At 35.1% G+C, this 25265-nt stretch overlaps 3 protein-coding genes across 5 annotated transcripts in view; all 3 read left to right on the top strand.

The window, feature by feature from the left end:
• The window catches only part of LOC111700144 (mucin-2), a 14848-nt gene extending 6361 nt beyond the window's left edge, over nt 1–8487 (top strand). The window contains exons 3-10 of the mRNA XM_023470969.1: nt 141–211; nt 572–1161; nt 1842–2031; nt 2314–3747; nt 4471–4556; nt 5512–5728; nt 6187–7138; nt 7240–8487. Of these exons, the coding sequence (XP_023326737.1) occupies nt 141–211; nt 572–1161; nt 1842–2031; nt 2314–3747; nt 4471–4556; nt 5512–5728; nt 6187–7138; nt 7240–7906 (4207 nt within the window). The 3' untranslated portion in view covers nt 7907–8487. The remainder of the gene's footprint in view (nt 1–140; nt 212–571; nt 1162–1841; nt 2032–2313; nt 3748–4470; nt 4557–5511; nt 5729–6186; nt 7139–7239) is intronic.
• On the top strand, nt 3874–25265 carry LOC111700151 (CCR4-NOT transcription complex subunit 4). Of its 3 annotated transcripts, none has more exons than XM_023470996.1 (13): nt 3874–3881; nt 13652–13765; nt 14525–14881; nt 15019–15208; nt 16753–16914; nt 17187–17346; nt 17538–17686; nt 20503–20547; nt 21055–21140; nt 21786–22160; nt 23086–23254; nt 23347–23772; nt 24410–25265. In XM_023470996.1, the coding sequence occupies exons 2-13, from the start codon at nt 13658–13660 to the stop codon at nt 24415–24417; spliced, it is 2235 nt and encodes a 744-aa protein (XP_023326764.1). In that variant the 5' UTR covers nt 3874–3881; nt 13652–13657; the 3' UTR covers nt 24418–25265. The 3 variants fall into 3 exon arrangements, with proteins under 3 accessions (XP_023326764.1, XP_023326756.1, XP_023326748.1); XM_023470988.1 differs by lacking the exon at nt 3874–3881 and adding an exon at nt 13101–13121 and having other exon boundaries at nt 17541–17686; XM_023470980.1 differs by lacking the exon at nt 3874–3881 and adding an exon at nt 13101–13121.
• Nucleotides 8664–10430, top strand: LOC111700194 (uncharacterized). Its single transcript, XM_023471047.1, has 3 exons — nt 8664–8806; nt 8896–9295; nt 10013–10430. The coding sequence occupies exons 1-3, from the start codon at nt 8698–8700 to the stop codon at nt 10236–10238; spliced, it is 735 nt and encodes a 244-aa protein (XP_023326815.1). The 5' UTR covers nt 8664–8697; the 3' UTR covers nt 10239–10430.

Raw genomic sequence — 25265 nt, 5'->3', positions numbered from 1 at the left:
CCCCCCCACCTTGATAAAACTCTGCCTGAGATATTTAAACATGTCTGGTCAAACATTGGTACCTCGCATATTTCTCAAATATCAGAACATTCTGTTTTTTTTAAACCATTAATCCAAACAATCAATCATTTTTCTTCTAGAAGTGTGTATCCCGACAATGGTTTGGATCTCAGCCAACAATATTCTCCATCCTACCTCCAATATCTTCAAGGAAATCATAGTTGAAGATTATCAGTTCAATATTATCATAATTAGACCTAAACACGATTGTGATGAATAGCTTGTTTGCAGTTATGTGTCAGTTAAAATCCAGCTCATTAAACGATATTAAGATGCCTAACTCTTTAAAACAACGAAATTTTAGTTTATAAAGTGCAATGCAGTAACTTTATATAAACCTACATATCAAGAAACCAATTTCTGAGATTTAATAGTCTTCTAAATTTATTTTGCCATTGATTAACTTGTCTGATTATCGCTAGAGTTTTGCTGATTAATTACTCCGAGCATGAACTGCAAAATTTCTTAGTTTTGTATCTAAAAATTTTCAATTGATTTTCACACGCTGTAGGTGGTCCGTATATATTTTACAACCAGAGAGGAAACCTAGGTTATCCTGATCCTTCTCTTTATTCTCCTTCATCCTCTCTTCCTCAACATCATTCACAGTTCTCTCCGTATTCTCAGCTTTATCCGTATTCTCCATCCTACTCTCCCGCTATTTTCCCTCCTGGTTATTCAAATCTGTATAATCCTTCCAATCCTTCTCTAATCCAGCATGAACCTTTCACTCCTTCAAGTGCTTCACCATTTAATCCTTCTTCATCCACTTTATCTCCAGCAGCTCTATCAACCCCTTCCCCGTCTAGTTCTCCTCCTTCCATTCCTTCTCCCTCTACTACTTCTCCTTCTTCTCCTTCTACTCCTTCTCTATCTACTCCTTCTTCTTCTACTCCTTCTCCATCTACTCCTTTTCCTTCTACTCCCTCCCCTTCTACTTCTTCTCTTTCCACTCCTTCTTCTCCTTCTACCCCTTCTCCATTCACTCCTTCTCCTTCCACTTTGCCAACTCCTTCTTTGTTCCTATTGGACACAAACGAGATATATAATACTGATGTAAGGTTCAAAAAGGAGATAAACAACGGAAACCCTGGATCAAAGGTTGGTGTTTATTAAAATGTTAAGACTTAGATACAGTGATAATCAGTAAACTATGGAATAGGTTAAGACAGTGTAATTCATGTTGATACAAAGCAAATAATTATACTAGAAACTTTAAAATCACTTATTTAGTTAAAAGGGTCTGTTCACACTGAGAAGTCATAACTTGAGTCTAAAAGTCGTCTTCCTATTCTAGAGTTTTCTTGTTTTCACTGTACAGTGTAAACAAAAACTAATCGGAATGATCGGAATCTTGGTTCTTTTTTTAATTATTTATAGATCTAAGGACAAATATTAAATCGTAAATATTTCTGAAATTGTTTACTGTTAAGAGCACATTTTTAGGGATCTTATTTATTAATCCTTAGTGGCTTTTTTAGTGGCAAGAAAGACGACATTCATTGTACAAAATATCATGCTTGATAATAAATACCACTTAAATGTTTATTTTTGCGCAAACATAAAACTATTAGACTCTGTCTTAACATTAAAATAAATCAAATATTGCCTTAATCTCCCCACTTACTTATACGATTGGTGGGAAATATGTGTGAAAACATTAAATAACAATTTATAATTCTAAATGATTATTCCCTTGAAACGACAATAATATCTTTGTTTATAAAATGGTTTGTAAAAAATAATCATTTTATAACATTAAGAATCATCCCTTATTATAGATTTGGACCGAGTCTAATCATGGTACAGCAATTACTCATCTTCAACACGTGTTGCAACCTCATAAACACGTGTCCATTGACATGCAGGCTGTTAACAACTTTAACGACGGGAAAGGAAACTTCCAATTTTTCACAATAAAGAAGAACTCAGAGGAAGAAAATGAAGAAGGAATTTACTTACAATCAAGAGGTGAAGTATTCATTAAAGTTTTAATTATAAATTCCAATTAAAAGTTTTCATTCAAAGAGGCGCATGGTTGATAATGGTACTCTGTAAACATTTATTTCATCAAAAATGCATGGAAAGAATGCACAGTTGAAAATATTGATTTTTTTTTGAGACATAAACATAGATATCTTACTCATACTTGATCAGCCAAAGCTTTAAAGGGTACCGTAGTGAATACGGCATGCTACTAGCTATTAATGAAGAGTAACTTGACTACATTCCATTGATTTTTTTTAATTTCAGGTTTCCAGCCAACAGTCGAGTCAGCAGGAATAATTTTCCCGAATTTCCCCTCAAATGTAAATTCTATACAACCTGATTATTCAACCAGAGGTCGTCATCCTCTTACTGATTATGCAACTAGCAGTCCTGATTATACGACTATCAGTTCTAATTATGCAACTAGTAGTCCTGATTATACGATTATCAGTCCTTATTATACAACTAGTAGTCCTGATTATGCAACTAGTAGTCCTTATTACACAACTAGTAGTCCTGATTATACAACTAGCCGTCCTGGTCTTGTTCCTGATTATAACGCTAGAGGTCGTCAACCCCTTTCTGAGCAAACAACTAGAGGTCGTCATTATGTTTATGATGTACCAACCAAAGGACGTCATCCTGTCTCTGAGTATACAACTAGAGTTCGTAATCCTGTTCCTGATTTTACAATAGAGAATCTTAATCATATTCCTGATCATCCCAGTCCTGATCCTGATTTTACGACTAGCAGTCCTAATCCAATACCTGATTACACAAGTAGGAGTTCTGAACCTATACCTGATTACACAAGTAGCAGTCCTGAACCTATACCTGATTACACAAGTAGCAGTTCTGAACCTATTCCTGATTACACAAGTAGCAGTTCTGAATCTATACCTGATTACACAAGAAGCAGTTCTGAATCTATACCTGATTTCACAAGTAGCAGTCCTGAACCTATACCTGATTTCACAAGTAGCAGTCCTGAACCTATACCTGATTACACAAGTAGCAGTTCTGAATCTATACTTAATTTCACAAGTAGCAGTCCTGAATCTATACCTGATTTTAAAAGTAGTAGTTCTGAATCTATACCTAATTTCACATTCAGTAATCCGGATTCAATACCTGATTTTACAAGTAGCAGTGGTAATCTTATAATTGATTTATCCGAAAGTAAATCCTCAAAAGTAATCGTTAATTCTGAACCGAATGATTATCCCAGAATTCCAAGAACTATTACTCCTGGTCCTGAGATGTACAGATCCCAGATATCTTACCTTAAACCAACATCAAGTTCCAAAGCACATCCTACACCAAACCCTCCTTCAAGGCGGCATACCGTTTCATCTTCAACCCCAGATCTTCTGCAGACAAAATCAACAACAATTTCAACGTTATCAACAGGATTGCCACTCGCCACTACAACTGTTGAAACAGTAGCAACAACAAAAGTGTCTACAACTCTGAAACCTCGTGTTCTCCATCCTACTCTTAATCCTGAGCACGTCAGACAGCTGCCAATCCTAAGATCTGTTCAAACCTCACCAAACAGATATCTTCCAGGGTTCAAGTACAACTGGCCCCTCCTGGTGGACTATCCTATACACATGAAACCAATCCAGTTAGGACCAGTTACACCCTTTAGTCAAGTATTTGCTCCTTCTCCCTTTCCTTACAATGGACCAACCACAGGTACAAAACCAAGAACGTTTTTCACGTGAATTAATCGATTTGAGATTAACATAATTGTCGTACTACAGAGGTCGGCGTTAACATCAATACAATGAAGACGACTTTTCTATTTAATTTACGAATTCTCACAAGAGGTTTTATTTCAAATTACAAGTTTACAAGTAAGCAAAGAGAAGCTGTATAATTGAAAGCTTCTCTTAAATTCCATGTTTATGTGTAAGTGTGTATCCATGCTGTTTGAATTACTTTGTAGAAGTCAAAATAGAAGTCGAAAGTCGTCTTCATTGTTTTGATAATTATGATGATAACTGTATTTAAATTAAAGACTAGTTATGTTTATCCATAGAGGTCTCTATTTTGGTGTGGGGAAGGGGGGTGGTGCCTCTGTTTTAATGTTCATCCCTTATAGCTAAACCTCCGTTAAGCCCTGATTTTTTAAATGTATTTTACAAGCTTAAATACGCAAAATCATTACTTTGCGGTTGGTTAAAAATATAAAACGTTCTAAAAATTATTACAACTATAAATACCAAATGCATATACAGTACACTACAGGGTTACCTATAGTTATAAAGGATGAGGCTTTAAAGACGAGTGTACAGTATAAGCGTCATTATTTCTAATCTTTGAATATATAAAGTGCCAGGTTGTCACACCAGTATCATCATTTGTGGAATTAAAAACCATTCATTTTTAAAATATTATTTTTTGATTTGTAATTAGATGATACATCTGCCTCCTTAAACCATCTGAGTGAAGAGAGAAAGAAGCATCCACACATTTCATCTCTTCCAGATCTTAGATCTTGGGTAAACTATTTATTTTATTTTTAAACTAATCTTCCAGATCTTAGATCTTGGGTAAACAATTAATTTTATATTTATACTAATCTTCCAGATCTTAGATCTTGGGTAAACTATTTATTTTATATTTAAACTAATCTTCCAGATCTTAGATCTTGGGTAAACTATTTATTTTATATTTAAACTAATCTTCCAGATCTTAGATCTTGGGTAAACTATTTATTTTATATTTAAACTAATATTCCAGATCTTTGATCTTGGGTAAACTATTTATTTTATATTTAAGCTAGCTTCCAGATCTTAGATCTTGAGTAGATATTTCTTTTATATTTACACTAAGCTTCCAGATCTTGGGTAAACTATTTATTTTATATTTAGACTAATCTTCCAAATCTTAGATCTTGGTTAAACTATTTATTTCATATTTAAAATAAGCTTCCAGATCTTAGATCTTGAGTAAACTATTTATTTCATATTTAAACTAATCTTCCAGATCTTAGATCTTGGGTAAACTATTTATTTTATATTTAAACTAATATTCCAGATCTTTGATCTTGGGTAAACTATTTATTTTATATTTAAACTAGGCTGTTAACAACTTTAACGACGGGAAANTAAAAAATCTTGGATTTTCAAAATTTAATGAAAATCAAATTTTGTTGTAGGCTATTTTCTGAAATTTTTATCATCCACAAACCTACCCTGGGGTCATGCGAAGTCCCGTATAGCCGTTTTGACGTTTATTGGATACAAATAAACAGACAAACAGACAAGCAAAGTATATATATAGATTGTGATGTTATTAAAACAGGTGTTAGAGGAAGTACAATAAATTCCGTGGTCAGGATATTCTTGAAATAGTTCCCAGGTGTAGGATAATTAGTCGGGTGTTATTGGTCTGAGGGAACCAACAACATTCTTCAGATGATTGAAAACATGAATTAATGATATCTGATCCTAGATTGGGAACCAACCTGGAGTAGCAACTCATCCTCCCTTGTATCACAGAGCTTCTCCTACTCCTCATATCTTCTCCTATACACCTAAACCGTTCCTAGCTGTTTCTCCGACCTCAACTCCGTTCCTGGCCTTCTCTCCAACACACTCTGTGTTTCTGAAACACTCTCAACATCTTTCTCCAGTTCCTATCTTTCAACCATCCCCCCATCATTCTACAGGTTGGTTTTTAATTCGATAAAATAAAATAAAATTGCTGGCTACAAGAAGCATGACATTCTAAAGAATTTAAACTATAATACGCTTGAGTCGGATATGCCCAACATAAAACATAAGGGAAAGAATATTTAGTTTAGATTTAAGGTATCTGTTTAAAGATGTTTTTTTGTTAATTAGAGTGCATTTTCAATATTAAACTAAATCGTCTTTTTATTGTCATACTTCAGAACATAAGGAACAGATTTCCAATACTTTAGTACTAAAAGAACAAACTTCTATGAAGTTGTGTCATTCATTCTGCTTTAAAGAGTTACATGGCATTAAACTAGCATAACAAGTTATTTAAAACTGTAAATGAATTATAAATTCATACAATTTGTAAATAATTTCTACGCAAGAAACGACCGCTGGAAAAAAATGTTAACTTTCAAATTATTTTTACAAATAAATAATATTTCAGGAGAAATTCATGAGAGAATTATTACTCCGCAACCTATCTTCGATTTTACGGTAGCTCAAGAAGTTAAAACTCCGGAACCGAAACCTAAATTGAACATTATAAACTTCTTCCCAGATCCTCCAACCAATCAAGAAGTGATGCCATCCCAACCTTCCCATCCAGTCCACCCAACCGAACCTTCTCATTTAGTCCACCCAACCCATCCTTCTCATCCAGTCCAGCCAAGCCATCCTTCTCATTTAGTCCACCCAACCCATCCTTCTCATCCAGTCCAGCCAACCCATCCTTCTCATCTAGTCCATACAACCCATACTTCTCATCCAGTCCACCCAACCCAACCTTCTCATCTAGTCCACCCAACCCATCCATCTCCTCAAAACCATCCAACTCCTTCTCTAATCCAGGATCATTCAACACCACCATCACACCCAATACATCAAATTGATCAAATTCCGTTCGTCCATCCAACCCCAGAAGCAATTCATCCAACCCCATATCTCCATTCAGACCAATCTTCCCATCCAATTCATCCCATCCATCCTTTAACTCCAACCCAATCTTCTCAACCCGTTCTACCAATCCAACTTCTCGAGTCACCAAACCCATCTCATTCAATCAACCCTATTCTTCTACCTCTATCGTCAAACCATAACCAAAATAAAAACTTGTTTCAACCAATCCAAATCTCATCATCTCCCAACCCTGCCATTGAACCTGTAGCAACAACTTTTCGTCCTATTGCTCCCGAGGAGTTTAGAACCCCTGAGTTCAAAAAACAGAATCCAACTTTTCAGGAACTTTTTATCTTCAATCCTAGAGCCTTACTTGTAAACAAGGAGACGAATCCAGAGCAATTTGGAGTAAATAGGGATCAACTTACTACTAGTAGGGACCTGGATATAAAGCTGGAATCTGCAGATAACCATGTTTTCTCTCCAGTTCAAGCCACTAGGTATTTTTTATCTTATTGATTTTCTTGATTTATTATAGTTATTATGTTTCTAGGGTTTCATTGATTTTCTTGATTTATTGTAATAGTAATTATGTTTCTAGGCTACATGAAGAACAAGGAATCAAAATAACTCCCGGAGAAAACCTTCAACAACCCATAGAGGATGGATTCTCCGTAGTGAGAGCTCCTACTCTAGAAACCAACCTAACTCCAGAAACTACAACTCAGAAGCATGTTGATGCAGAAACCAAAAGACTTCAAAGAAAGAAACTTTTAATTAAGAATCCTGCCAGAAAACGAAGGAGAAGAGTTTTAAAGAATCCAAACACAGAAACCCCGTCATCTGATCTAACACAAGAGACAACCACCACAACAACTTTTAGGACCACAGAAGCAACAACATCAATGATGATGATTCTTCCTACAAGAACAGGAAGAAGGTTGGGTAGATTCAAGAGAAGAAAGGGAAAGAGGAAGGAATACTCAACGGAAAGAATAAACTCTAGGGAAGAAATAGGATCAAGAAGATCAGATGAATCAAAGAATGAATTCCAAAACAGTATAGAAACATCAACCTGGAAGTATGAAAAAGATAATTCTGGATTCACAAAATTTGAAAACTTTACTCCTAGACCTGATATGAAAAAGAAATCTTCTGTTAATCTAAGAGACAGTTTTGAAATGGATGTTGATGCCAGAGTTAGAGAGCTTACGGAGAGCATCATGAAGCTACGAGAGGAAATAGCTCTGCTTCAGGCTCGATTATAATCAGTCAAGCTGAATCAATAATTGTTACATAAAACATAATTTAATACAGTTTGCTATTTACAAATAGCTGTTAAGATTTTAAGCAGCATTAATTTATTCAAGCACTGCCAAGAATTATGTTCATAGAAAAGCTTTTTTTAATTGACAGCTTCTCTTGACTTCTATGTTTAGGTGAATCTACGCTGTTTAACAGCATGATATAAATTAAAATTAAAATCGAAAGTTGTCTTCAATTCTTCATTGTATTGATGTATTCGCCTACCACTGTATCTCACGTATTAAAGTTTTAAAATCATGTTTCATTCTATATACTCTGTTTTTAATGCTGCATTGTAACAATTACCTTTTTTAGTCTAGTCATTAATGTCGGGCATTATGCTTAAAGCTAAATTACCTTCGTATTCCTTATAGGAAATATTTGTGATATTGTCTTCACAGATATCAAAGATTGAACTAGAAAGGAAGACATTGTTTTACGAGAATAAATTAATTTTAGTTGACAAAAAAATTTCCACAAACGTTTAAGTTACATAAAAGTTTCAGACCTAAATGATCGTCTCTCTTGTCCTAGCTTTGTAATCTGTGATTACAGTATTTAATGTATTTTTGTTAAATTATATATTATTGTTAATTGTTAATAAATTCTAATTTGTTTTTGAACTTAGTCATTTATTTCATTGATTTAATTTTCATAAAAAATCTACTTATTATTATACTGCAAGATACAAAAACCGCAAAATAAAAACTGAAAATCCGCGTAATTTATTTTCTTCTTGCAAACCTACACAGTCATGTCAAAATCGGAAAAAGGGATGAAATCCGAAAGTTCTACGGAAGATAAGATTGGGGCATCTACTAAGCATGCAGAAGACAAGGTTAAGGATATCTTTATTAAACTAGGTAAACTCTAAAACAGTAAAATTAAATTGTAAAGTTTATTTAGCTATTACAACCTGATTCTTAAAAACTATAATGATTTATTTTTTCAGAGGAAACTGTAGATCATCTTCTTAAGAAGATTACTGCACGCAGGTCAGCTATTGATAACGTGTTACAAAAAGCTAAATTCAAGCCAGAATGGGAATTGGTTCGTCAGTCCAGTCTCCAATTTGATACGAACGGAAGACTCCATGCTAACCCTTGGGTATCTGAGATGTTTGCAGATGCAGTGCCTGTTGTGCAAAGATTTCAAGATGATCTTTCACATTTGAAGATCCGTGTCTCCTACATGCTGGCAACTTTGGATAAAGAGGATACAATCCAAAATAATCCAACACAGTCGTGGGACACTCCCTCTGCTCAGCTGCTGACCGTTCTGAAGGTTATAAACAGTATGTCTACCTGGGCTGTGGAAGTTCAAGATTCCTGGGTTACTTATCATATGACCAGGTTTTTTAAAGAAAAATTATTTGCTCAATCCTATAAAATATGATTCGTCCACTACACCCCACCTTCAATTTCTTGTAGTACAAAACTGTCATTCGGGTAAATAACCTGCCCAATATTTTAACTTGGGTTAGACTAGGACTATTTCTGGGCCGAGCGCTGCGGTCGGAACATATTACTTCCGAGCGGCAAACTTTATATGTGAAGATGTATGTTTCTGTAAAGAAACTCTTGCCACAAAGTAAAAAATTTTAAACCCTTATCTTTTCAACCTGATGGTTTAAACCTTTGATATTTCAAACTTGATCTAACATGATTCATTTATATGTTCTAAATATAAAAGATCAACAACATCGGGTTGAAAAAATGTAAGCATCAAAACAAAATCAGATGTGAGCACAATAGAAAGAAATTGTTTCGTTTACTGTTAGTTTTTGAGTTTTTTTGTTACTTTTGTAAGGTTCCACAAAAATCTGAAAAGTTTTACAAACTTCAAAACTGTTTTTTTTCTAACTATTTGCTTTTCTTAACTTTGCCAAATTTTTACCCTGAGAGAAAACAAGTGCAAAAAAACGTGTCAGAACAATCGTTTTTTTGGTTCGTTTTCCTGTTTTTTTCTTTTTAGGATTAAAATATTACAAAGCAAACTTTAAAAGTAAAAAAAACGGACCAAAACGATTATTCTATGAAATAAGCATTTAATTACTTATTAATTTTCAGAGAACAGTTCGGAATGGATCCTAAACTGTTAAGTGTTGCAGTCCCTCATCAGAGCCTAGACCGAGGTAAAGCTCTAGCTGCCTGGGATGTAAAGATGGCTGGAGAAACCAGGGGTATGATAAATACTCTACTCTACAACTATATTGCGCTAGAGGATATTCTCTACAGGGCTGGACACTTCCTGTATAAAGCAGAGAAATCTGGATTCATGCTCATCTATTCATAAATCATTACTTCCATTGTTTGAGACCTATAGTTTGGATTAGCTTTCTTTGTTTGTTAAATTGTTGAAACAGTAAAATAGTGAATATTTATTACCGATGCCAGTTTGGAGACTTTTTAGATCTGTATTTGATGTCAAAATTTATATTCCTTAGTATCATTCAGAGTATATTTAAAAATAAAGTATATATTATTATCTTATAAAAATTTATTCACACACAAAGATATACAAACAGACATAAATGGTGTAGTTGATCGGATGAACTGTGATATCTGATATTTGACGAAATGGTTGTTTAACACTTATAGGGGCGTATGTCCGTAATTGGGTGGGGGGAGCCCCCCTATTTAACCTCTGTGCCCCCCCTGCAAAAACTTGTAGATAGGGGCCTCCGGCCTGTTCATATGTAGAATATCACGTTAATCTTGTAAGTTAATTCATAGATTTTTAGAATCCTGATTTAAATCTATAACCATATACATGGTGTGCGCGCTTAAACGAAATTAATACTTTTGAAATGCCTCAGAAGCAAGATTGGTGGGATTTGAAAATATAAGTAAGTAAAATCATTGAAAAAAAAGATTATCCTAACTTTTTTCAACTAGATCTTTCTGAGAAAACTTATGCTTAATAGATCTACTTGTATAAATTCCAATTGCATTAGTTTTTTCCATTTTAAACCATTTTCAAGGCCATATAGAACATTTTGTTAGTTTTCGAGGTCGTATAATTGAGTTCATTGTCAAACACTGGATTTCTTGCTGATTCTGTATTCCCTGGGTTCCTAGCTTTCATTAGATGCAGTGCATATAAAGCCAAAGTTGAAATATTTTCTATTTGTGAAGCTTGTCGTTAGAGTTATTTAAATTCAATTTGATTTGATTTTAGGAATTTCGATCACTAATTAAGCGTGCAACAAAATAATTTGAAGATTTGAACAAAAAAATGAAGGCAGCCCCCCCCCCACATCAAACATGACATCTCCACAAAATTGATAGAAGAGGGCAGGTTCCAAAACATATATACATAGTTCAAATTCGAGCCAAAGTATAGTTCATATGAGTAAAAAAAAACAGTTCAAATGAGCCAACTAAAAGTTCTGATGAACAAAGAAAAATATTTGAAAATGAGCAGACAATAGTTCAAAAGAACAAAAATATATACACGAAACATGACAGTATGCAGGACGACTTGAATGTCGTCTTGATTTTTGATATAATTTGCTGCGTTTATTTTTCAACCTAATTTTAGAAGTAAATTTCTAGAGATAATAATCACAAAATTCCTCTAGTCCTGCCATTTCCAAAATGTGGTCTGCCTTTTTTGTACTTCCAATATTGCCCGAGATATGAAGAATTTCGTTCAGATTTCGACAATTTTGCTTTTATTTAACAAAATTGAAATCTGAACCAAACTCTTTATATCTCCAGTAATATTGAAAGCACAAAAAACGTAGACCACTTTTTGGAAATGCCAGGGCTAGGAGAATTATGTGATAGTTGTTTCAAGAATCATACATGTTAAAGTAGATAGAAGACTAAATGTCACAAATAAATTCAAATACCAAAGACGACTTTCAAGTCGTCTTGCTATTGTCATGTTTCGTGGGACACCCTGTAGTTCAAACATGATCGCTAAATAATAGTTGTTAATTTGAACTATAGATCTTTTTTGATTCATTTGAAAATAAATTTTTGCTCTGCATTTAAACTACTTTTTTGCTTATTTTATTTGATCATTTGAACTATTGTTTTACTTATTTGAAATATTTTTTTGCTCATTTGAAAGATATTTGTTGGAATTAATTTGAACAATTAATTGTAATTTCTCATTTGAACTGGTTTTTTTTTCTCATTTGAACCATTAAATTCATCATTTGAACTATTTTTTGGTCATTTGAATTGTTATTATGTCCATGAAATATTTTCTGATCATGTAAACTATTTTGTGATGAGTGTTTCTATTTTTTCATTATATAATTAATATAATTTTAAACTGCATAGTTCAAATGAGTAAATATAATGTGTTGTAATTCAACTACAGGAAATGACGTCATTATAGTTCAAACGATCAATAGTTCAAATGATCAATAAAAGTCAAACGGCAGTAGTTCCAATGTATTAATTGTTACATCATACGCAGCATCCCCTCATACTGAACTTCTTCGACTTAAACTAACTATCCGACCTACGACAATATCGGACCTATACGTCAGCTGATTATTTTTGTAGTATTTGAGGGTTAGGTTCAGAGGCGTTTTCAGGGGGGGGGCTATTGGGGCTAACCCCCCTGGACCAGAAATCTATATGATTTCAGGGGGTTTTCATGCCCCATCGGGTGCTTCGAGCCCCCTCTGAAAAGAAAAAAATTTAAGCCCCCCCCCTGGACAAATTCCTGAATACGCCCCTGGTTAGGTTAGGTTAAGACAATTTCTGGGCCGAGCGCTACGACTAGGACAGGCTAGGAGTCGAGCGCCGCGGCTAGGACAGGCTAGGGGGCCGGACGCTGCGGACACAAGTCCATATAGCAGCTGTAAAACCACGTGCTAGTAGGTCGGATGTGAAGTATTGCGGATTTGGCGCAGGTCAGGATGAAAAATACACCACCTTCAAATGCGGATCCACCTACTTATTGAAAAAACCTTATACATTATTCAAAATTGGTTCCCAGTCCTGCCAGCAGACAAGAAAAAGTACAACAAGAATCCTGGCCGCGGCATTCTCATACTGTTGACGCCATCTTGCATGTAGCAACCTGTCAAACTTTTAAATGTTTTCTTTAAACATATTTCGGGTTTTACAACTAATGTTTAAACGAATATTCAATCGGAGATGTTTGCCCCGTTCGTCGTAGTTTATTTATTGTTTTCAGACCACATTTATGGAGGTTAGCCGCTAGTAGACGATGAAATAGAAAGTAAATTTATCGAGGCGTAATTATGTTTGGTCGTATCGTGTATGTTTGTGAAAATTTGTCTGGCGTAGTTTCAATGTTTTGAGGTCAAATTAATTTTCTAGATTTGAACCTATTTGGGTTAAACTGTAAAGTTAAATCAGTTTGTTTGAGAATCATACGCATGCGACTGGGATTCTGGTAGAGGGGGGGGGGGGGTAGAAAATAGTGTTCTATTAGTTCCTGTTTTGTGAAAAATGACTATCTCTACAATGATTTCGATCCAGGAGTATAAATTGGTTTGAAACCCCACCCCTATCCTTCAGAGTCTCACTTCACCCTAATACTTAAGAAAGATTTCAGTTAAAATGTAAACCCGGCCCATTTATATAATTTTACAGAAAAAAACCCTTATGCGTTTTTTGAAGCTCTGTAATAGACATATCTAGAGTAAAATGGTTAAAGGCAAGATTGAAACGACTTAGTTTAATCTTATCCGTTATTTAATCCGTGATTTAATCTAGATTGCAATGTCTGTGTTAAACCTGTCTGGGGATGAGTCCCCTGAGTGCCCTCTGTGCATGGAACTGCTGGAATTAGACGATATTAATTTCTATCCTTGTGTATGTGGATACCAGGTAAACCGATGAGCCCAAGAAAACAAAATATTTTGAAAATAGAAAAATTTGGCAAACTCGATTTGTTCAAGGGTATTATTGTGCCAGTTGTTATAAATAAACCTAAGTAATTTACTTCACATTCCGTAGTAGGATCAAAAGTTGTTCCTACTTTCAAAAACGTTTAATAGTAGCGTTTAAAACAAACTCTTTTACCCAGACTTATCCTTCTCGATACATCCATGCTTAAACCCTACCCCTTCAAGTATTATACACATTGCATTTACCCTACTTCTTTACGTATCCCACTCATTGTATTTAGGGTTAAACCCTACCCCATTACTACGTATCCTTCTCATTGCATTTAGGTTTAAACCCTTCTAAGACGCGAATCCTACTCATTGTATTAATGTTTAAAACTTTAAACTCTTCTCCTTTACGTATCCTACTCATTGCATTTCTGTTTAAACCCTACTCCTTCACGTATTCTACTAATTGCATTTAGGTTTAAGCCCTACTCCTTCACGTACCCTAATAGATGCATTTATGTTTAAACCCTACTCCTTCACGTATCCTATTTATTACATTTATGTTTATAGTTCCAGTGCTTAGGATCCGGATCCGTTGGATCCGCAAGATTTTGGCTTCCTGGATTCGGATCCGCATAAATATGCGGATCCACGGATCCGGATCCTATTCTTTGCATTTATGTTTAAACTGCTTAACTCATACTTGTTAAAATATTGTTTGAATTCTTAATTTAATTCTGTTTTTGTTTAGATTTGTAGATTCTGTTGGAATAAACTAAGAACAGAAGGAAACGGATTGTGTCCTGCTTGTAGACAGGCATACTCGGAGAACCCTGCCGACTTCAAACCTCTGACAAGCGAGGAAATTGCCAAGATTAAGGCAGAAAAGCGTCAAAAGGATCAGGCTAAAAAGCTAAAGATTTCGGAGAACCGGAAGCACTTGGCGAATGTCCGGGTTGTGCAGAAAAATTTGGTCTTTGTCGTTGGTCTTTCCCCCCGGCTAGCGGAACCGGAAATACTCAAGAAACAAGACTATTTCGGGAAATTTGGGAAAATTCACAAAGTAGTTATTAATCATAGCACTCAGTATGCGGGCTCTCAAATTCAGGTAATATCTTCTCTATAAAATAATAAATAAAATCTTTATTTTAAATATCTCCCGCATGAATCATAGATTTAAGATCCCCGTTTCTTTTGTTATTTTTTTTTACTTGATTTTGATTTCTATATTGTCAATACATTTAGGGCCCTAGTGCGAGTGCGTATGTGACATACTACAAATCCGAGGATGCCTTGAGGGCTATTCAGGCCGTCAATAATATTTATATTGATGGGAGGACCCTTAAAGCATCTCTTGGTACTACTAAATACTGTTCTCACTTCATGAAGAACCAAGCGTGTCCTAAGAACGACTGCATGTATCTTCACGAATTAGGTTAGTTTCAATTGCTTTGGTAAACTAAGCAAGGATGAACTAATTTTTGTACATAGTGAGTAGATCAAGTTTCGAATATTTTCTCCACTTTCCTCTGATTTTTCTTTGCCATCTTTTAAATTCTTAAGACTTTTAAATCTTTCTATTCTTCTTGGTTTCTCATTTCTTCTAAAACGACACCAAAAAGTGGAAGAAATTGTTAAAGGAGGGAATAATTGATAAAATCTAAAATTTAAAATTACAAATATTTGTTTTATGCCCTGGGTGGCCTTTTTTTAATCTATGGTGAACATATCCTGAAACCCATATATTCCCAGCTGATCTGTGGTAAAATTTTTACTATTTTCTTATGGGTTTTAAAGTAATATATCACCCCAGCTGAGTACACCTTTCAATATTTGCGCATTTTTTTGCCATGAAGTTCCCGCATTCTTTTGAATGATCATCTTCCAGCATTAATATTTGGGATTTTTTTAAATATGTACTTTTTAAAAGTTTAAACTTTATATATTAGATGTTATATAATTGACGTGCCATTTTTGTATATTTATTTAATTTGACAGTGTTCACATTTCAATTCAAATTTCTTTCTTTCTAGGGCATAAAATTTTCTAAAACCCTACTGGTGGAAGGGGCTCGTAATTTTTAACCAAAGCGTAGCAAGGGTTAAAAATCTCATCAAAAAAGTCTCGAACCCTCTCGAAAAAGAAAAGTTTTTGGCTCGAATACTTAATACCCCGCCTCCCTTCAACCAGTAGGGTTATAAATAGTTATCTGGTTACTAAAAATTTGCAAGGAACATCACAACCTCCTGCGTGGGATTTAAACACAATGTAGGAGAATGATGTTTTTTTTTTATGGATAAAAACCACATTAAATTTTTTTTCTGCATTTAAAATCAATTAATTTGTCCAAAAATCAAACAATAAAAATATAAGATATAAAACGAGTAGAAGATTGAAGATTCTGTCCCAGGACCGTTTCTCGAAGTGTTAATTACAAGATTTAAATTAGTCTGGAACGGATTGTCATCCTGTTAGGATCCATTTAATTTTGATGCGGATCCGGATCCTTGATCCTGGATCCGCATTGGAAAAAAATGGATCCGGATCCGAATCCAGGTCACTTCTTTAAGATTTACTGTTTTTTTTTTTTGCATATTTTTATCCTAAAACTTAATGAACCATTCAGAAATGAGGAAATTTTATAATCTCTCTTTTTTTCAAAACTTCAGATTTTGGTTTTAGGAGTAAAAAAGTTTTTTTTTTGCAGTTTTTGGTTGATATTTTACCCCTTGGATCCGGATCCGGATCCTAAGCACTGCTGATTTTATAAGTCATTCCTTAAACAATTTGAACTCTTCACAGAAGCATGTCTATTGTTAAATGTCGATCCATCTGGGTTTCAACTTATTATCTTTACAAGTTGGATTCGAAAAATGCCTCGATAAAATATTCTCGGATAAATACCAATCGTTGCTTATATAGAAAGTTTAAGGGTAAAAACGTTGGATAATAAGTCAATAATATTATTTATTATTTCAGGGGATGATGCCGCTAGTTTTACTAAAGAAGAAATGCAGCAAGGGAAGCACACTGATTATGAAAAACAGCTTCATGATGACATGATTGCTGGACTGTCAAGTACTCCGGTAGGAGAGAGTCCACCCTCACCAACAACTACTCTGCAACAAGACAGGGAAAGAGGTTTGTCAAAATATCTATTAAAAAACTGATATTCAAACAAATACAGAGATAAATGTTATTTTGGAAAATCTACCCATGCCTCTATTTTGAGGTTTTTGAATTATAGATGATTTTAGGATGGTATTTCTTAAAAATGAGTGTCGGAAAAGTTCTTAGACACTTAATTTAACTTAAGTGTATGAGGGGGGGGGGGGCGGTGATCGTAGTAGAAAATCAAAACTCATTTTTGCAGTTCCTGTATCACTTGCTTAAAGATTTTTGTTTGTTTTTAGATATGTACGGAGGACTGCGAGGTGGTATGGGAGGAGGGGGTGGAGGTGGTGGTGGAGACCCTGCCTGGCCAGATCTTGGGAATAATATTCCAGGAACCTTCAAGTCTAGATTCATCAGCTCCAGTAGCAAAGAAGACGATAAATCGTCGAAATCAAAAAGGTGATGAGATTGATGATTATTTTCATTTAAATTAAAAATTATTAATTTTTTCCCAAGGGTTAAAATACGAGTTTTTTCCTATTTTCTAGGGACTGTTTATTACATAAAATCATTTCTTTTGCTGGACACAAATGTCGAGTTTTCGAGGAGTTGGGTTTGTTTCGAAGGTTCGAACTGTGAATCCTTTTTAGTAGTGAATCGAGTGACGAGGAGAGTGGTATTCTACCCCCAGATGATCTAGTTCCAGCTCTAACTCCTCCTCCAGACCCTATACAACCTGCAGATTCTCCAGAACCTGCTGATGCGCCACATTTAACAGGAAACCTTACCGAAGAACCAGGTATTGAACTAATGCAATTTCTAGATTTCATTGAAATATTATCATTATTAACATTTCTTAACAAATAGTTTTGTTATTGGGGATTTTACCTTCATGGAAAATACTTACTTGTAATGTGATTCCAAGGACTCCAAGTAGGAGTATTGTAGGAATGTCTGTTCCAGTCCCCCAGAGTATTGTTCAGATCGTCCTGGTTCTCATTGGTTCTCAGCATACTCCATACAATACTCAAATACACAAGTGAAGTTTTAGTTGAGCAGTCCATCAAGTTTTGATTTGAAAATTGTCAAAGTTCTAGAGTCCTTGACCTCTATTGGGAGTCCATTCCACTTAGCTACAACTCTGTTAGTAAAAAAGTTGGATCTTATGTCAATTTTAGACCTGGTTGCTACAAGGTTACCATGGTATGCTGTGTTTCTGGTTATTCTTTGTGGCTCCTGCCCAACCAATGTAAACCATGTTGTGCTGTCCACATCATCAATTCCTTTCAGAATTTTGAAAACCTGAATAAGATCTGCTCTGCTTCTTCTGCTAGCCAGGGATAGTATACCTAACTCTTTAAGTTTGTCTTCATATGTTGCTCCCTTGAGGCCTGTGATGTAATTAACTGCTCTCCTTTGGACCTTCTCCAGAGTCTCAATGTCGCCAAGGTGCCAGGGTGACCAGACTGGAGATGCAAATTCTAAGTGGCAGCGTACAAACTGAACATAAAGTTTCAAGAATATATATCTATCCCTGTATTGGAATGCTCTGGTAATTTGCCCCAACACAACCATTGCTTTCTTTGCTGCTTCAGCACATTGTAGGGAAGGTTTTAAACTTTTCTCCACTATCACACCAATATCCCTTTCTTGATCTACAGATGCCAGTAAGGATCCATTCATATAATATTCAAACTCATTATTTTTCTTACCCAAGTGTAAGACCTTGCACTTATTAACATTAAACTCCATGCCCCACCTGTCCGACCACACACAGAGATCATCGAGAGCTTTTTGAAGTACCTCTTTGTCAGCTTCTATATTAGCCTTGTGACCCAACTTGGTGTCGTCAGCAAACTTGTTCATTATTGAGATGAGAGAGGTTTCTCCATCCAGGTCATTAATAAAAATAATAAATGCTAAAGGCCCCAGCACCGACCCCTGGGGTACCCCTGACAAAACTTCACACCACTCAGAGAATGATCCATTTAGTACAGTACGCTGCAATCTGCCACTCAACCATTCAGAGATCCATTTATGAACATTACCTCTAATGTTGTGGGCCTTGATCTTGTCTAGCAGACGATTTTTAGGCACCTTGTCGAAGGCTTTACTGAAGTCTAAGTAGATGACATCTACACTATCTCCTTGATCAATCAGTGTGGTTACCCTGTCCAAAAATTCTAAAAGGTTGGTAGTGCAGCTCTTATTCTTCATGAAGCCATGCTGTGATTGCTTTATCAGGTTATTAAGTTTAAGGTGGTTTACAAGCTGGTCTCTGATGATTGATTCCATAATTTTGCAGCAAATTGATGTTAATGAAACGGGTCGATAATTTTCAGGTTTACTTTTTGATCCTTTCTTAAAGATTGGTGTTACATTTGCCAGTCGCCAGTCTTGTGGTACAATACCAGATCTCATAGAGCTATCAAACAATATCGAAAGTGGATAAGAAATAAGGTCTACATATTCCTTTAAAAATCTTGCTGGAATTTTGTCTGGGCCCGGAGCTGATGTTGATTTAAGTTTATTAATTTTCTCCCTAACCATATTCTCAGTAAAATAGATGTCGCTTATGATTGAAGAATCTTGAAAAATTTGGCAAGTAGGACGATTTTGGTTAACCTCTTTTGTGAATATACTGCAAAATGCTTTATTTAACTCCGTAGCCATGTCTTTATCATCACTGATTGTCCTATTACCAACCTTGAGTGGACCTACTCCGGCTCTAGACTTTGTCTTGCTTTTGATGTATGCAACAAAAGGCCTTTTATTACCATTTACAGCTATCTTCTGTTCGAATTTTCTTTTTGCTTGTCTAACTGCTTTTTTACACTCTTTTTGCAACTTTTTAAAACTAATCTCATCTTCCTGTCGCCTTGTTTCCATAAATATATTGTATAGTCTCTGCTTCCTTCTAACAAGTCTTTTAACAATAGAGGTCATCCATCTGGGGGAATTCTTTGTACGTCGGGGAATTTTTGGTACAAAATTGTCCATACCTGTTAAAATTTTATCCTTGAGAAAAGTCCATGCTTCATCCGTTGGAGTTCCAGTTAGTTCATGTTCCCAGTCGACATTATGAAGAAAGTCTGCCAGTCTATCATATTCAGCTTTTTTCCAATTCCATATTTTTTCTGTAGAATCGTTAAATTTTGAATTATATTCAAGTTCACACATTATTATAGAATGGTCACTATTTCCTAGATTTCCCAACGGTTCAATGTTTATAATTTTGTCTGGCTGGTTTGAGAATAGTAAATCAAGTGTATTTCCACGAATATGTGTTTTGAAGTCAATTAATTGCTCGAAATAATTGTCTTTAGTGCATTGGAGGAAATTTGCACCTTTCCTGTCCGAAGTTTCATATTCCCAATTTATTCCTGGGAAATTAAAATCACCGATGAAAATAGAATTTTTGCTGGCTTTATCAAATAAAAAAATAAGATATTTTTCCTCGAAACCGGAGAATTTTAATATAAAAAATAAACTCAAATTTTCTGAATCAATTTCTTAATTTTACTTGATCCACAATTTTGACACTTTTAAAGCGTTATTAACAATAAAATTTAGTTTTGCGTTTTTTGGAAATATTTAAGTGATAATTTTTTATAGGCTGGTTCGAGGACGACTTGAATTATGGAGAAGAAGATGATTTAGGTGAGAATTTAAATATATTTGTTTTAAATCTTTTAAATTCTTCTCGTTTCCTTATCATGGGAAGTTTCTTAATCCAGGGCTGGGGTTCGTTCAGGGATGTATACTGTAAACTGAATAGTGTACACCCCTCTATTCTATATTTTTAATCAAACCTAAAATCAGTATTTCCAATTTCTTGGAAACTATTACGTTGATGACCGTTTTCTTGCCAGAAACAAGAAAACAAAAAAACTCGATTTTTAAAAAGAATAATTGTTAAAATTTATGATTTTTATGTCGGTTTAGTGAATATTATTATCACAGTTGATAATTTATATTTTGTTTATCTCATCAAACAGGAACATTTTTAGAATAACCTAATGAAGGTTTTACAAAATTATTTAGAAAACTGTTCTTATGCCGGTTTAGAGAATACTATCTACATTCTACATTAATAGCAAATTGGTTTAAAAGACAAATTTTCCCGACTATGATGTGACCAACATCCAATCCTGAATATTTATCTAGGATTTGATCCGTTCCACGAGACACAAAAGGGATTGGCCGATCTTCTAGAGAGTGAGAGTAAAGCAGCTGAAGCCCAGAATAATCAGGTATCTTCAGGAGATTTTAGTTATTTTCTTTCTCAATCTAGTTTCAGACATTATTTAACATTCTTCATGGGTATACATTTTTCAAAGATCAGGGGTGTGTGTGTATATTTTTTAAAGAATTACTCCCCCTGGGGAGGCCTGGGCGATGATTTTTCAAGATTAGGGGAAAAATGAAAAATTAAACGTCAAAAGGCAAGTTATTTCACCCTTTTTCGTCCTGAACACCCAATAATTTATTTATTTCACCCCTAAAATTCTCCCCAATTCAATGAATAAAACCCTGTAAAACATTCTCAAATTCTGCGAGAAAGAAGAACTTTTTCAAGGAAATATATACCCCTGGACACAACTTTTTTGGATTAAAAAATTCATATATTTTTCCCGATTTAGCAATTTTTCTTAAATCCTGCTAAACAAAGTCATTGTCAAAGAGGGAGGGGGTGGGGTGATTTTAAGCAAAAAATATTTCCCTGATATTCTCACAAAGAAAGAATCTCAAAATACTTATCGCGTGAATTCAACTTCTACTTGTTTGTGGAAAATTTCCGATAATTGGCACGGCTTTCTTTTCATCAATATTTAATTCATTCGAATATTTTAGCCTTATTTTGTTTATAGAGCTGTTCATATTATAGATTGATTTAGGTTCCCACCCCCGAACCGGATTGGCCAAGTGCTGCCCCGCCCAGCCGAGCTCGGGCCCCGCCCCCAGGATTTCATAATCCCTCCCTAACCCAGCAGCAAACCCCGTACAATTTTATGTCAGACCACTCCCTGAACCGTCTCCTCTCCGGGGCTGGGGGAGTGGATTCTTTGTTCACCCGAGGACAGAGTCAGTTGGGAGGACGTGGTGGACTTCCAGCTCCAGGGTTCGGTCCTCAGCTTACCGGTCAGTCGGACCTGATGTTCAACCAGCTCGGGAAACCAAGCTCTATGCTCGAGCACAGTAGGATGTTGTTCGATCATAAACAACCACTTCACAGTTCTCTCGGAGATGGGTTCGGAAACAAGGACTGGCAGGTTTGAATTTAAAAAATACTTTCAAGACTTTTCCACCGCGTTATTTTTTTATCTTATCAGGTACACGGCAAACTGAAGTAATTTACACATCAGATTGAAAACATAACTCAACTTATTGGAGACATAACTCCACTTATTGGAGACATGACTCCACTTATTGGAGACATAACTCCACTTATTGAAGACATAACTCCACTTATTGAAGACATAACTCCACTTATTGAAGACATAACTCCACTTATTGAAGACTCCACTTATTGAAGACATAACTCCACTTATTGAAGACTAACTCCACTGGTAGACATAACTCCACTTATTGAAGACATAACTCCACTTATTGAAGACATAACTCCACTTATTGAAGACATAACTCCACTTATTGAAGACTAACTCCACTGGTTGAAGACTAACTCCACTGGTTGAATACATAACTCCACTTATTGAAGACTAACTCCACTTATTGAAAACATAACTCCACTTATTTAAGACAAAACTCCACTTATTGAAGACATTAATCCACTTATTGAAGACATAACTCCACTTATTGAAGACATTAATTCACTTATTGAAGACCTAACTGCACTTATTGAAGACATAACTCCACTTATTGAAGGCAAATCTTCGTTTATTGAATACATAGCTCCACTTATTGCAGACATAACTCCACTTATTGAAGACCTAACTCCACTTATTGAAGACATAACTCCACTTATTGAAGACATAACTCCACTTATTAAAGACATAACTCCACTTATTGAAAAAATGTTTTTAACTTCTAATATTTAACAGGATAAATTTGCTGTTCTCGCAATTGTTCTTAAAATCAAAACGATTGAAGCTACGAGGTCAAAAAGTCTTATTCGTGATGTCACTTAAATTTACCTTCTCCCTCTGTTTAGTTTACTAAATCTTTATTCTTTATCAGGACGGTTTGAGAGCACTTCTTCCAAACGTAAATGTCAGTTTTGGCGGGAATAATTCTGCTCAACAGCAACAACAGCAGCAGCAACAACAACAGCAGCAACAACAACAGTCATTCGGCCTGCAAGGGAATTTTCATAACTTTGGTCACGAGAGAATTCAACAGAACTCAAGTAAGTGTGCTTTCTCTAGTAAGGACATTTTTCAAGTACATCAACAAATTTTTAATTTAATTAAAGAAAATATTCAAATTTTATTCTTTCAGACTGGGGAGAGATAAATAGCTCTGGATTAGGTCACGATTGGACTGCTCTTGACCCTGCTATAGTTACCGGTCAACTCTCTCATCCAGAGAGAGATATGTCACGTGATCTACTAGCTGGGAGTCTACGTGGTGAACTCGGGTTCGGTCGGGCTGAATCTCCGCCAAACTGGATAACTGCAAACCTGGAGCAGTTGACTAGTGAGCAGCACCAACCCTTCTCTCAGTCAAGCCTTCTACCTGGATTCAATTCTCTAGGCCTAGGAGGCCGTAACGGGCATAATATGGGACAAGGTGGTCAGCTGGGTGGGTGGGGAGGAAGCACAGCTACACCTCCTCCAGGCTTCAGTCAGCACAGAGCAACACAGCTTAGACAGCACTACCCGGGGTTCAGGCAAAACAAAAACTCAGAAGCACAGAAAATTGGAGGTAAAAACTTAAAAAATACTTTGGAATCGTACAGACCTGTAACATATCTCTCTTATCTATCCAAGACTCCTAAACTGGTAGTATTCACAATAGTGATAAAAAAATAATATTCTCAGCTCTAAAATTGCTAAATTCAACGGCCCGTTTTAACAGAACCCACATTCCTAATTAAGCCCAATCTGAAAAATTGAAGAAAAAAAGTCTTTTTTATCTTCAATCAATTTTTAGAAAAACTATTTTAAGCACAGTGAATCCCAGATACATGAATACAAAGCAAGAGTTTTTAATAATGTCGTATTACATATTTAAGATCAAATCCCGCAGAAAAAAAAGAGTTTAATATTAATATATTAATTGTATTCATATTTCAGGGCTATTAATTTACCTTGAATTAAAAATAAAAAGAAGTTTTGTTAGAATTATCAAAAAACTTCTGACGGTCTATCATATATCTGGGATTCACTGTAGTATATAAACGATAATAGACTTATAATTTCGGATTTTATTTCTGGTTTGATAATTGTTCTAAAATACTAGAGAGCACATTTTTATAACGTTCGCCATTTTTGTTCCAAGTATAAATAAACAAATGGGTTGAAATGAAATAGTTGCATGAATACATTTTTATCTATTTCAGAGTTTTAATGTAATCTGCAAGCAAGAATCTATGAACCCAGCAAACTAGCTGCAATCCTGTTCGTAAATACAGAGGAGCAGGAGCACATACACTACACACCGTTAAACCTGCAGATATACAGTACACCAGTTCCTGGAGTAAACTGAACCTACATGTTTAAGTTCAGAAACTTGAGTTAAACATACAGTTCAGTTCTGCTACTAGAGATGACCCTACAGTTCAGTTCAACTACTGGAGTTAAACCTACAGTTCAGTTCAGCTACTGTAGAGAAAACGGGAATTAAGTTGAGCTACTGGAGTTAGTTAAGCTACTCCAGTTAAACCGCTGTAGCGTACCAAATCTGCATGTAAAGCTCAATACAGAGCTAGTTGAATGAGATCAGCTACTGGAGCTAGTTAAACTAGAAAATTCCAGTCTTTTGAAAACTAGTTTATTTAATTATATTTGTTTGAGCTGGTTGAACTATGTTAATTAGATATTCTTACTGAACTAGCCTAGCTAGCCAACTAAGCTGAGCTAACCTATCTTGAACCTCATCATTTACAGATCAGGAAACTTGTGTTAAAACACGATTACAAGATTTTACTAGATTTCCTTGCATCAGTTAATGATGTGGTTAAAATACTAAGAATTTGTAATCGTGTGGGATTATGTGGGGGAAGAATTTAAAGCGTCACATCGTCGCTGTGATTCATTTAAACTTATAATAGATACTATCAATTCTTTTAATACAGTCAGCTTTATTGTTAATTATAAATAAAACCATTTGTTTTATTTTATTTGCTTGCAATTGGTTTCAATCTTTTGTTCAGATATTACTTAATAAAATGATACATCATCAACTTTTAAAATTAA

This window comes from Eurytemora carolleeae, unplaced genomic scaffold, assembly GCF_000591075.1.
Source record: "Eurytemora carolleeae unplaced genomic scaffold, Eaff_2.0 scaffold47, whole genome shotgun sequence".
NCBI classification, from domain to species: Eukaryota; Metazoa; Arthropoda; class Copepoda; order Calanoida; family Temoridae; genus Eurytemora; species Eurytemora carolleeae.
The sequence above is the reverse complement of the archived record's forward strand: the minus strand, read 5'-3'. Positions and strand labels throughout refer to the sequence as shown.